This window comes from Antechinus flavipes, chromosome 4 (assembly GCF_016432865.1).
Source record: "Antechinus flavipes isolate AdamAnt ecotype Samford, QLD, Australia chromosome 4, AdamAnt_v2, whole genome shotgun sequence".
In the NCBI taxonomy this organism is placed as follows: domain Eukaryota; kingdom Metazoa; phylum Chordata; class Mammalia; order Dasyuromorphia; family Dasyuridae; genus Antechinus; species Antechinus flavipes.
In genome coordinates, this window is record NC_067401.1 from 372,309,015 (window position 1) to 372,322,969 (window position 13,955).

General features: G+C 38.8%; 1 protein-coding gene across 2 annotated transcripts in view; it reads right to left on the reverse strand.

Annotated features, from left to right (window-relative positions):
- Positions 1-1,275: 1,275 nt before the first annotated feature.
- SMYD2 (SET and MYND domain containing 2) overlaps positions 1,276-13,955 on the reverse strand; it is an 86,876-nt gene continuing 74,196 nt past the window's right edge. For both annotated transcript variants that reach the window (XM_051998380.1, XM_051998381.1), the window contains 5 exons: positions 13,040-13,150; positions 10,826-10,946; positions 8,870-9,044; positions 6,194-6,302; positions 1,276-1,732 (listed from right to left, as the gene is read on the reverse strand). In XM_051998380.1, coding sequence (XP_051854340.1) covers positions 1,652-1,732; positions 6,194-6,302; positions 8,870-9,044; positions 10,826-10,946; positions 13,040-13,150 — 597 coding nt within the window. In that variant the 3' untranslated portion in view covers positions 1,276-1,651. The remainder of the gene's footprint in view (positions 1,733-6,193; positions 6,303-8,869; positions 9,045-10,825; positions 10,947-13,039; positions 13,151-13,955) is intronic.

Here is a 13,955-nt window from a genome sequence, read left to right on the forward strand (position 1 = left end):
TTTTCCTCAATGAAAAAATTCCATCATTCTAGACCAAATACTATTCCATGTCATCCTCCCCCACAGCAGCTGTTGCTAACAAACACTGTCCCTAGGTTGGCTGATGTTTAAGTTTTTGGTATGCCATAAGCCAGGTTGATCAAACTCAGATCTTATGGTTCCAGAGCCAAGGATGACATTGGAACGATGTATGACTGCATAAGATGGGGGCTGGGCATGAATGAAGAATGAGGGAACCTGGCATCCCACGGGCTCCAATGGCTTTAGAAACACCTCCCACACTAGATATGCTGCCTGAACAGGCAGCCTGCCTTAAGTCATCGTTTCTGTTTGCCTCAGTTTCCTGAACTGTAAAAAAGGAGCCCCATAGTAGCACCTACTTTCTAGGCATGTTGTAAGGAGAAAATGAAATAATATCTGCAAGGGGTTAAGCCAACATTTATCAAGCACTTACTATGTGCCATGTACCTTGGTAAGTGCTGGGGTTAAAAAAGAAAGGCAAAAGATAGCCCTTGCTCTGAAGGAGTTTGCACATAGTAGGTAGTATATAAATGCTATTATTATTACTGTTGCTTTTATCACAATTATCATCATCATGATGTACAAAGTCAAGTGGTCCATAAAGAATTATGGGAAAATACAGAAGAGTGGCAAAGTCTTATGTGCAAAGGACTATCAAACAGTTCCCTTTGATCCAGAAGTGTCTCTACTGGGCCTGTACCCCAAAGAGATCATAAAACAAGGGAAAAGAACCCACATGTGCAAAAATGTTTGTGGCAGCTCTTTTTGTAGTGGCGAGAAACTGGAAACTGAATGGATGCCTATGAGTTGGAGAATGGCTGAATAAATTATGGTATATAAATGTTATGGAATATTATTGTTCTGTAAGAAATAATAGCAAACTGATTTCAGAAAAGCCTGGGAGAGATTTATATGAACTGATGCTAAGTGAAATGAGCAGAATCAGGAGATCGTTGTACACAGCAACAAGAAGATTATGTGATGATCAACTCTAATGGATATGGTTCTTTTCAACAAATCACTTCCCCGTCTGGGGCTTAGTTAATCCACTTATTAAATAAGCGAATTGGCCTAGTATTATTTCCAAGATCTCTTACAGGTCTCAATTCTGTAACTTAGGCTATCCTTCTAGAAAGTATTGGACAGACTTACAAATTAGGCCACAAATCCCCCATAGGATTCTCCATCTCCACATAATCTCACAAATCAACTTTACAAATGTCTTTAGAAAACAAATAAGAAACAGACTATAAGGACTTTCATTATCCCTTTTATTACCTTACATCACTCAGATTTATTCTAGACATTAAAACAGGCAAAGAGGAAGGAGAAAAAAATGGATTTTTTTTTCCCTTCCAACTTGATCTGTCAAAAGTATATTGTAGGAAACCATGGCATTATCTCTTAGAAAAAGAGCATTCAAAAATTAATTTCTATGAAGGATTAAGAAGTTTAAAATAAACCTCTGAGTAAGCAATAGGTAGGTAAGGTTTTAAGTGCAGTGAATGTTTCTCATTCCAGTTCTATTAGAGAAATGCCAGAGGGCCATGCTTCCAAAGGACCCTCATGCACTCAATTCTCTGAGGTTTCCACAAAGAATTTAAATAAAAGCTGAAGGGGTTGCATAGGTTCAGTGGTCTTCAATTTCCTTTTTTATCTCGGAAATGTATGGATGATCTTTGCCATGAGCTACTTCCATAATAGCGATAGCCTAGAGGAGAAAAAAAAAATAAATGAGAAAAGTGATGGTTTTCCTTTTAGCCCTCTCACAGATCCCTTTTCAGCCTCTTCCATTCGAATAAATGAAAAGAAGGAAGGGGGAGGTTTCTTCATGCTTACTCTGTGGCTCAGGTTGAGAAATGGGATTCTTTATTTTTCCTAAAAATGATTCAGGCTCATGGCTTTTGTGGGGGTTAAAGTTAAAGGATCTTAGTGGTCACTTAGGCTCACTCCCTCATTTACTGATGAGAAAACTGAGGTGAGACTCAGAGAGTAATTTCCTATGATCACAAAGAATTCTTTTTTTAAAGAAACTTAATAAAATAGTCTGAAACAAATCTTCTGAACCTTTTTGTTTATGGCATAAACCTCTTTGACAGCTTGGCAAAGCCTAGGAACAGTTCGGAATGTTTTTAAATGAACAAACTATAAAGATTGCAAAGAAAATCAATTACGTTGAGATATAATTATGAATATGCATTTTTAAAGAAAGCTCTTAATCCTAAGTAAAATCCCAGACTCTAAAGCAAGTCTAAACAGATCAAACATCAGGAAAAGATTACCCAGATAATTAAGATTTAAAAACCAAATAAACAAACAGGCATTCCCATCTCTTATGGAGTGTTTCTCAAGGTTGCTTCTGTGGTGAGGCCTTTTTAGCCTCACTCTTCTGGATATTTTAGGAGAAAGAAGTTCTCCATATGGTTTGGTTAGTTGTGTTCACTCAGGTCTAGATGCATTGATCCGAGAAACCTCCAACATGTATATGAGTGATTTCTCCAGGAAAGGAGAAATTTACCAGTAGGGAATGGGAACTGCAGGGTGGATTTGATTTAAATCTAATCAACTGAAGTTACAATTTAAATCACTATGACCTGAATCTTTTTTTCCACCAAATTGTCTCTTTCCTAGCAAAAACTAATTTTACAAAGCAAAACTACATCCAGAGGCTGAGATTTGAAGAAAAGCAAGGGATTCAAGATGTAGATGTGAGGAAGGGGTATATTAAGGCATGTGACCCAGCCTCGTCAAAGGTATTGAAGAGGGATACGTAAAACGTCACATACAAGGAACAAAAACTAAGTCAATTGTATTAGAATAATGTAAATAGAATAATAGGGACTGTCTGGAATGGTAGAGAGTAGCCAAATTACAAAAAGTCTTAAGTGCTAAGGCAGAAGAGTTTTTACTTTACCCTAGAAGGCAGTAAGAAGATTTCTGTGGAGCAGAGCTTCAAGGTTAGACTTATGTTTTAGGAATATTAATTTGGCTGTTTTGTGGAGAATGGGCTGGAGAAGATGGATATCTAAAGCAGGAAACTCTTAAATTATTATGGGTGACAGGTGAAAAAAGTCTACCTGAACTAGAGTAGTTGTGGTCTTAAGAAGAGACAGGTTTGGATGTGAAAGATATGGTGCAGGTAAAACTATGATTTGACAGATGATTAGACAGGAGAAAGAAAAGAATCAAGAATGACTTGATGGCTATAAACTTGGGAAATGTAAATGATAGTGAAATTCTTCAAAGAAATAAGGAGGCTTGGAAGAAGGGCAGGAAGGAAGGTAAAAAAATCTGAGATGCCTATAGGACATATTGGGCAGATATCCAACAGATAACTGGTGATATAGTATAGGAATTCAAGAAAGAAATTAAAGCTGGGTATATCTATATAGGACAACCATTTTCATAGAGATGCTAAGAGAATCCAAAACAGCTAATGAGCTTACTAAGAGCTAGCACAGAATGTGCCAAAATGTTTGTGGCAGCCCTCTCTGTAGTGGCTAGAAACTGGAAAATGACTGGATGCCCATCAATTGAAGAATGGTTGGGTAAATTGTGGTATGAATGTTATGAAATATTATTGTTCTGTAAGAAATGACCAGCAGGATGAATACAGAGAGTCTTGGAGAGACTTACATGAACTGATGCTAAGTGAAATGAGCAGAACCAGGAGATCATTATATACTTCAACAACAATACTGTATGAGGATGTATTCTGATGGAAGTGGATCTCTTCGACAAAGAGAAAATCTAACTCAGTTTCAACTGATCAATGATGGACAGAAGCAGCTACACCCAAAGAAAGAACACTGGGAAATGAGTATAAATGCTTGCACTGTTGTTTTTCTTCCCGGGTTATTTTTACCTTCAGAATACAATTCTTCCTGTGCAACAAAAGAACTGTTTGGTTCTGCACACATATATTGTATCTAGGAAATACTGTGACATATTTAACATGTATAAGACTGCTTGTCATTTGGGGGAGGAGATGAAGAAAGGGAGGGGAACAGTCGAAACAAAAGTGAGTGCAAGGGATAATGTTGTAAAAAAAATTACCCAGGCATATGTTCTGTCAGTAAAAAGTTATAATTTTTTTTTAAAAAAAGAGGATTTGATATAAAGCCGTGAATTTTCATTTAACACTGTTGATTAAAAAAAAAATGCACGCCTTGTAATAAAAACTATACATTATTTTCAACTCTAAAAAAAAAAAAAAAGAGCTAGCACAGAAAAAATAGAAAGCACCACAGAACAATGGGAGATACTTGTGATTGGTTGGCAGGAGATAGATGATGTGCCAAGAAAGTAGACTGAGACATAGTCAAAAATGTGGAAAAGGAATCAAGAAAAAACAGTGTCACAAAAGACAAATTGGGAGAGAATGTTTAGGGAAAAAAATCTAGTAGAATGAGAACAAAAGATTAATCACTGATAACTTTGGAGAAAGCAGTTTCAGTGCAATGATAGAAATTAGAAGCCAGGTTACAAGGAAGTGAGAAGTTAGTGGGAAATAAGGAAATGGAGGAAACACTTTCTAGTAGTCTGGCTGTCAAAGGAGAAGAGAACTAAGAAAATAAATTCAGGGTTAGTTACAGTCAAATGAAGAATTTATGAATGGGGAGGCACAAGTCATTTTTGTAGGTATATCAAAAGAAGTCAGTGACTGAGAAATTGAAGATGATAAAAAGAATGATTGATAAAGCAAGAATGACTGATGAAGAATGAATGATGGATAAACAGGATGGAGTGAAATCAAGGGCATTAGAAGAGGGGTTGATCTTGTCAAGGAGATTAGAATAAAAAAAGAACGAATAATGAATGATACAGAAGTTTTATATGTGGAGGAGGGGACAATCAACCTATCAGTCAACAAGTATTTATTTGAATAAGTGAGTACAGAGTGGAAGGCCTCTATTTTCTCAGTAAAATGGAGGTGAGGGCCTCTTCTCAAAGGCTTCAGGGAGGGAGTTGTCTAGAATGTGAAGGAGAGGTGAGGTTGGGATTATCTATAGTGGGGGGTCACAAAGATTTAACATAAGGATGGCTTTGCAGAAGTGGGGCCGCCTTTGTAGGAGAGATCATGAAGGACTCATCTTCACCTCTTGCTAGACCATGCCCTCCAACTGACAGTATAAAAGACTTGGCTGTGATTACAGCTTGAAGCCAATGAGGCTAAGGCTATGGGCCGGATCACAGTGTGAGCCTATTATTTTCAAATAGAAAAAACTCTGGCCAAATGTGTGCCATTGGTCACAGTAAGTTTCTGTCAGGAGAGTGAAAAATCATCTCCACAATTATAAAAATAATTCCTCCAGCTGGTGGGTCAAAAGGGTCATCTTTGTATAAGAAGTGAATTATCTAAGTTGTCATATTAGGAAAAAACATTATTTCATTTTATATTCTTTGGGATCCAGACAGAAACGACCTTCTTTTGTTACTCAGACACAACAGTCCATCTGCTTTCTCACATTCTCACCTTCTCCTCCTGATGGCCAGCATTTATATATGGCATCAAGGTTTGCAAGTGTTTTACATATGCTCTCTCCTTTAGTCCTTACAATAACCTTAACTTAAATAAATTTAAAACTCGATTTTTTAAAAAAATAACTGAGACTACAAGATTGAGTGATTTGCCAGGAGTACACAGTAAGTATCTGAGGCAGAATTCCAACTCTGGTCTTCAAGACTCCAAACATATTCTCTCAACTGGGCCAAAGCTCCATTTAGGCTTGTTCATTCTTTCTGAGGTCTTTCCCAATGCCTCCCTCTTTCCATCTCCACAACTACTAGTGCCTCTTCCCCTCCCCCAGATCACTCTGTTTTTATTTTTTATGTAGATCTATATATACATGTGCTTCCTTCCAAAGCTCCTTGAGAGCAGGTATTGTTATGCTTTTGTCTTTGTTCTCCCAACTTCTGGCACAATGCCCTTATGTCACAGAGATATAATAATTACATTAATGAAGCACTGCAAGAATAACTTAAACACTTAAAAAATTTTCACAATTGGCAAAGGACTATAGCTCCATATAACACTGTAAAACAGGCAGTAGTACCAATATTTAACTTTCAGAGGCGACTAAAGCAAGCTTGGCTAGGAGAAGATGGTCCCATCCTCCCCTTCCACAAGAGTCTACAGAAAAGCCAAGTTACTAGAGAAAAGGAAAATTACCTTTTTCAGGGCTTTTACTCCTGAAGCTTTGTGTTCTAGGCCCATATACAGTCTTCCTAGCTTGAGCCACATGGAGGCCACATTTAGGGAATACAGTGGATAATGTTTGCTAAAAGACAACAAAGAAAGGAGAAACCATCTTATTATCAGATCTTCTACTCTGGCATTCAGGTATCCAACCTGGGGAAAGAAGAAGCTTGAATACACGCCTTTAATTCAATGTGTCTGCAGTGCGTTAAACCCCATTCCGTGGCTCAAGGCTTCTAGACCCAATCAACAATCTCAGAAATGTTTACCAGTACATACCAGGGAGCCCAGTTGGAAAAGTCTGGAGGAATCAGCACAACTTGGACCAATAAGTACTCGCCACTTCAGAATGCCCTTTATGTGCATTGTATTGAATGTATTTCAAGGGTTGTATGCAAAATAATTTAAAATGCACTGGGAAAGGATGCTCTCTGGAACAATCTTGTGGCAAACCTATTTTTAAAACAATGTTCCCTTTATCCAGTATGGATATTCATATGTTGCTATTAATATTTTGAGCCATCTTAAGATCAAGCATAGCTTCATTAGAGAATCCACTCAAAGAAAATGACTTCCTGAAGGTGGCTCAAGGATACCATTTTTATATATTAAGAACAGCATATTATCACCGTAAACTTAGGTTTACTTAGTTCTTCCAGCTGCATGACAAAGGGGAGGAAGCAATGCTATTTAAATTTTATAAAGCCAAAGACCAAACTTCCCACTTCTTTGCCATCCTCTTCTGACCCCAGTAGAGAATATACTGTATATATCACACATACCTTAGTAGATATTTAGTGGAATTTATTGAGCAATGTCTGAATTAGTGGGACGTGCCCCTATACTGGGCAGTTGTGCAAACCCTTTCCCTGGAGAACTCGGGTCTCCCTACACTGGCAGCATCACCCAAATGGGGGGTTCTCCTTTGCTCTTTGGACAGGTGGGTGAGAGAAGCTGGAACTCTGGAGAAGGCTGAGGGAGATGATGTAGCGGTTCAGTGGTCTGCCCCGCAGAGGCTCCTCGGGAGGTGGGGACTAAAGGGGACACTGAGTGACTCCGGGAACCAGCAGAGAACTACGAGCTGGACTTCCCTTCCAACAAAAAGAGTGGCCGGATATTTCTGAGCTAAGTGTGGGAAAGTTTTGAGGAAGCTCTGAGCTTGCACATTCCTGGCCTCTCCCATTCCGGGGTGCTGGGAGGGGGGTGGGGGGTGGTGAGGAATTTATCTAGAATTTAAATGGCAAACTCAGTATCTGGACAGTTTTCAAGAACTTACTTTCCCCTCTTGCTCCCTCTGCCGGCCAGTCAAAGCAGAGCTATCTAAGGACTGAGCCTTCAGGGTAAAGGCAATAAACTCCCTGAAGAGAGAGTGAAATCTAACTCTTAAGTCTGAGGGCTTGAAGGGTCCCTGAGGATTTATCTTATCCATCCTATTTGTATTAGTTTTCTGTTCCAAACCAGAGAAGCTCTTTCCTGCTTTCAGAAATTTTTTTTTGGGGAAAAAGTGCTTTGGTCTTCCTCAGCCACACATCCCGGAGTGTAAGCGCTCTGTCAGGATACTGTTCTGGGTCTAAGCTTAGGATGGTATCCAGCAGGTCCAAGTCCAACTCCTCCTACGCTATCCTTGGCAGAGATGGGGAACAGGAATGGATGAGTCACTGCTCTCTGGAAAAGGGTCCACCTTCAGGAGTGACCCCACAGCAAGTCACCTCCCAGGAGAACGGGCAAAAATACCCGAAAAAGAACAAAAGAGTTTTAGTGGCAAGAGAACGGATAGGGAAAATATGCAGGAAAGCATAATTCTGCACCTCATTATGATTAACAATGGGCCTTCACCCAGAGGAGAGGCACTCATATCACCATGGACAGAGAGCCAGCCCTGAAACAAGGAAGACCTGGGTTGAACTCCACCCCTGATACATGCTGGCTGGAGAGGCAAGTTGCCACTTTTTAAGTGAAAATTCTTCAAGATGATAACCCTGCAGAGAAGGGACGTGCATTGGTAGAAAAGTTTTCTCACCTGGAAATTCCCTATACGAATGAAACCACCTCCAGGCCCTAACTCTGTGTCTCCTCCAGATTATCCTGGGAGGTAGGAGACATTCATCTTATAATGAAGATAATGGTGTTTTAGGTAGATCACAGCTCTTGCCTAAGGTCTCACACATAAAGTATGTACTCGAAGTGGGCTGGGCTTTGGGCCTGAGACCTTTCCCACTATATAAAAGAATAATTCTTTAGTCTGATCTACTGCTAGTCCCATGGGGCAAGTGTGTAAAATAGTTCTTAGTTCTGGGAGAATGGGAAAGTTGACGAGTCATTTGAATTCCATGGCTAGGGCTTATACATGGTTAAGACTCATGGAAGGATGGTTTAATCCTTACCAATATGGGTATCACCATGGCTAGTGAGGGTGGGGAACTGCATAAGTGATAACTATCCCAATGCCTGGCTGCCTCTGAAAGCAGGGCCCTAAAGAGACAGAACAGCTTCCAAATAATGAACACAGACTTGCAAGTCTAAGAGGTGCAGAGAACCAAAGGCTGCCCCCGCTAAACCACATTCCAGGAAGAACCATCAATCAGCTTGGATTCTGATCATAGAAAGAAAAAAATTCTTAAATAACAATTCCATTTATCCCCAAGTCACCTGTAGGGCTTAATTATTTTCTGTCCATAGCGCAAGGCACCTTCCCAGTCCTGCATGTATAAGCATACGCCCATAGCTTGGTACATCATGTGTAACATGTACACATTGCTGTCTTCAAACAAGGAGCCCATCTTCTCCTGGCTGAGTTCACAGATCTCCAACAGCTCGCTAGGGGTTGCATTGGAATCAAGAAAAAATGTGCAATATGGCTGGCTACCCAAAATTATGTACATGGACAATGCTACCCTGGGTCACAAGGTTTGGTAAAGTGTTTGAAGGACACCCAAATTCTATATTCAAAGCATCCCAGAAAGGGAGCAATCTACATTGTTCTTAAATGTTTCTTGAAAATGAAATAATTCTAATAAAATTATTTATTTTCTTTGATTAAAAAAATAAAAAAACTGAGGGCCCCATATTACACTGGAAGCTAAAGAGCTTTGGCCATATGAAAACTGAAGGTCTAAATTAAAGGATAATTTGAATCATATCTTAGAGGTGAAAGGGAAATTAGAAGTTGATAAGCTCATAGGTATACAGCTAAAAAGGACTTACAAATGAGGACACTAAGGGACAAAAGAGATAGATGATTTCCCCAAAGTCATGGAGGTAAAAGGAGCAAAGTCAAAAATTGGAAATCAGATTCTGACATTCCATGTTCAGTCATTTTTTTCTTCTTTTTCTTTTTAAAAATTCTTATTCTGAACTGAAACATCACATAAAATGAGTGTTTCCACTTAGAAATTAGAACAGAAAAAAAGATTGTATATAAAACTGAATAACAACTAAAGCTTGTTTTTTCTTTAGCATATAACAAATTCAACATATAACTTTCAAAGCTGTCCTCATCTGTATTTCTTTTTGGTCTTTTTTTCTGTTTTATTTTGTGCATTAAAAAATAAAATCCTTAACATTTTCAGGGATACTTTCAATGTATATGCTGTCATCTCCAACTCAAGGAAAGAATTCCTCCTGAAAAACTTCTACCAGGTGATCATTCAGCCTCTCCTCAAATAATTCCAGTAATGGTGGCCTAGTCTTAAAAGAGCCCATTCTATTTTAAATAAATCTAATTGTCAAGAAATTGTGCTATATACTGAACCAAAATTTGTCTCCCCTGTATTTCTACCTACAAATCTTGGTTCTTCTCTCTGTAGTTACATAAAGTATATTAAGTCCTTTTCTCACAAAGCAACCCCTAGGACAGATTGCTATTATATGAAATTATATTATTATTCAAGCCATGTAGCTGTGAAAACATTCTGGGCAGAGTTTTGGTAAATGGGGAAATTTTAGAGACTCTTGGGCAAGCTTTCAAGTTTTGAATATCAGCCACAGGAAAAGCTGGTTCACTTAAATGCAACAACTGTAGGAAATAACGGTGCAGATAATGCAAAAACCAAGGATAACTCCCTCCTTTCTATTTCCTTTCCCCACCTCAAGGCCTCTAACACTTAGATTTGCGTGTAAAAAAGCAGCCAGGGACACTTTTGGACAGACATGCATTCAGCCACATAAATTCTTTGGTACCCCAGTCCTATCTTTCCCATTGTTCATCTACTTTATCTACAGATTGCTTTATTTATAGTAAGTATATAATGCCTGCTTTTTCATTATCTAATTAATTACTTAATTCATATGGATAACAAGATTGACTGCACAATTACTGAGTGTCTACTAAGAGACTTGATACTACAGGGCTCTATATAGGTGTCTTTAAGGAACTAAGGCAAACTTCAAAGAACTTTTTCAGACCCTCTTCAAAGAAGCAAAGTATCCCACCTGGAAGCTGAATTCAGTCTAAACTAATCAAGTAAGAAATGGGGGAAGTTGTTTTCTACACTTGACAAAGTATAAAATCTACCCATTAAAGAAGCTCTCTTTGTTTAAGATTCAAACTCCATGCCCCCCATCTTTCCCTCCTCATCTCTTATAAGGAAACTGAGAAAAGGATATATTTATAATGCTTGGCCCGCCTAAATTCCTCAATGACATTCCGTGCATATTTCACCATGTCGCGGATGCTTTCGGCCTTTGGGGGCTCGCTCAGTTTTCGTATTTCCACCTTGGCTTTATCCTGCAAAAAATATATATGAATATTATAAAGGGAACCATAACAGTGGAGAAATCTTTCAAGCACATCCCTGTAGATCAACTTGCAAATTATTAGATGCCCACAGGCACTTGTGGAAAAAGGGAATGGGGGGCTGTAGAAAGGATGCTGGATGAGATGTTGGAAGGCCTGAATTTGAATCCCAGCAGAGCCATGGCCAAATTTCTTTATTTCTTTCAGTTCTCTTTATCTATAACATGGGGGCTGATCATATAAGGTGTTTGTTTGTTTTTTTAAAAATAAACTGGATTCCTGCTGACTGGAAGAATGAACACTCATGTGAACTGATGCATAATAAAGTAAGGAGAACTAGGAGAATAACTTCCACAATAACCACAATAATATAAAAGAGAACAATACCGACCGGAAGACAGCAGAACTCTGATCCAATAAGACTAAATGTAACTTGGCAAACAGCTAAAATAAGGTAAGTAAGGCAATTGTATTTTCTTATTTGTATTTTCTTCATTATGGGAGAGAAAATCATTGCAGAAAACTGGGAAGTATTAAGCAATGTAAAAGAAAAAAGGCATGAATAAAAACACTTTTAAAATTTCTAAATTTTATAAATTTATAGAAATTGATTTATAGTAAGGCACTTTCTAACTTGAGTACTCTGTGCTTTAATGATTCTGAATCAGTGTGGGATGAAAATTAGTCAGCAGACCTGAAAGAAATTTAATATTTTTATAATTTTTTTAAAATTGGATTTCATGAGAAACTCTGACTAGAGCTTGTTTCTCAGCATGCATTTGTGGCCACATGGAGAAGAAAACAGGGCAGGGTTGCTGTGGTAGTGCTATAGTAAACTCGATCTTTTTGGCCTCAGCCTAAAAACTTCTCTAAATTGGTTTGTGAAGTTGCTGGAATTCTTTCTTTCTGGTTTTGCTTCCCTCCCTGTCTCCCATTTTTTCCTTACCACTTCCAAAGGTATATTCCATTTTAAAAGATGGCAATTTGGAAATTCCTTTCCATGCCCAAATATTCACGAAAGCCTCTTCTTGCACCTAGTACTGAGTTGCCAGAAATAGGTTTCACATAGAAGGAAAACAGACCAGTAACGGAGGTTTCTAAGAATATCTTGGCAAAGTTGGTGCCATCTGTAAAACGAGGAAGTTCAAATTGATGTCCACTAGGCCCTGCCTGGCTCTCAGACTGGCTGAAATATCATATGTCAGAAAAGCTACTCTGGATCAGCTCACTGATCCCTCTATTAATTTTAGTCTTTCGTGTGTGTGTGTGTGTGTGTGTGTATACGCATAAGTATACACACACACACCAGAAACAAAATTAAAGGGTTAATTGGTTTTTCATAAAGAAAAATGCTCTCCTTAACAAACTTCTCATACTTTGGTGGGGCATTTATGCTAGGATAGGACTTTGTGTCCTATAAAAGGCTAGCACTTAAGGGATCTTTAGAGTTCATCTTTATCTTAGAGATGAACAAACAGACCTAAGAGTACTTTCAGGGACTTGTCCAAGATCACAAAGTTTTCTGGAGGCAGGAAGAAGGGACTAGCACCCACACCTTTGAGGAGCATGACCTACACCTCCTAGGAGCATGTGCTTTCCCTCTACAGGCTGCCATGATAAAAGACTTTTAAGATGTCATCATCTGAAAAGGGAGAAGGGAATAAGCATTTACATAGCACCTAGTATGTGCCAGGCACTGTGCTCAGTGCTGCTTACAAATATTATCTCATTTATTCTCACAACTACTCTGGGAGGTACAGGCTATTATATTATACCCACTTACAAATGAAGGCAGACAGGTTATATGTCATGCCCAGAATGGCACAGTTGCTAAGTGTCTGAACTCAAGTCTTTGTGTCTTATGGTCCACCACTGTATGCACTGTGATGACAGCTACCTCTAAAAGCTTTCTCCTGAAAAGGGACAGGAAGGAACACTTTTTCCTGAGGTGAACAAATTTCCTGAGATGTGGGGAGTCCAATGTCAGTTTGGAAGGAGGAGGCAGATGTTCCTTCTGGAAATGAATCTTGAGAAATCTAGGGATGTCAGGGTGACCAGGCTTGTCCATGCTACAGAAGCCTTACCTTTGCTTTGGTAGTACATTCCCTACACTCGCATGTAAAGAAATAGGAGTCTTTTAACCGGTCATTCCGATCCTCTGTAGGATACAGCAGGTCAATATAGCTAGTAAAAACCTAAGGAGCAAAAAAAAAAAAAAAAAAAAAGAAAGAAAGATTATAGTGTAGAGAGGGACATGGTATATAATTCTTATCACAAAAGTAGTGTGGTAGAGCTCTTTGGGTTCAAATTCTCCCAGATACCAATTCTGTGGACCTGGTTTTTTTATTTGTAAAATGAGGAGTTTGATTTCAATTAGAGCCCCAGTTCTTTTCACTCTAAATCTATAATACCGTTCTCTAAGATATTAATATTTGAAATTATTTCATAAATAATCTTAAATTAATGATTTCCTGAATGAACTTTAAGTTGTAGTATAGTACAAAGAGGGGAAAAAAACAGCCCAAGAAAGGCACAAAAGTTGAATAACTGGAGCTTACCATTCTTTTATATTAACTTCTCGTGTTGGGAAAATCCCTTCCTACCAGTCTAAAATGTCTTAATTCTGAAGAGGTTATTGGTTCTCTTTGGGTGAACCTTAACTAGCCACCTAAAAGAGGTTCCCCCCAAGCGACCCTTGCCCGTGCCCTGGCTTTAGAGGGCTGACCGTAGCTTTCACCCAGCAGGGCCCCATTCATGACTCCTGTAGAGAAGAAAGGACTCTTGTTTGGCCATGGTATGCTATCCTTGGTATTCGCTGCCTACAGTTTGTAGTTTTTTATACTTTTATGGCATCAAGTTGGATTTCTTGAATGCTTTCAGTGTGGCCGCCCCTGTGTGGTGAGACATTTCCCCTTCCTCTAAGTCACACTGCACTGGAGAAAGAACCTTCAAGTGTAGCTTTTGTTGCCGAGAGTTCTGCGTCCCTGCCGAGGGCAGCCC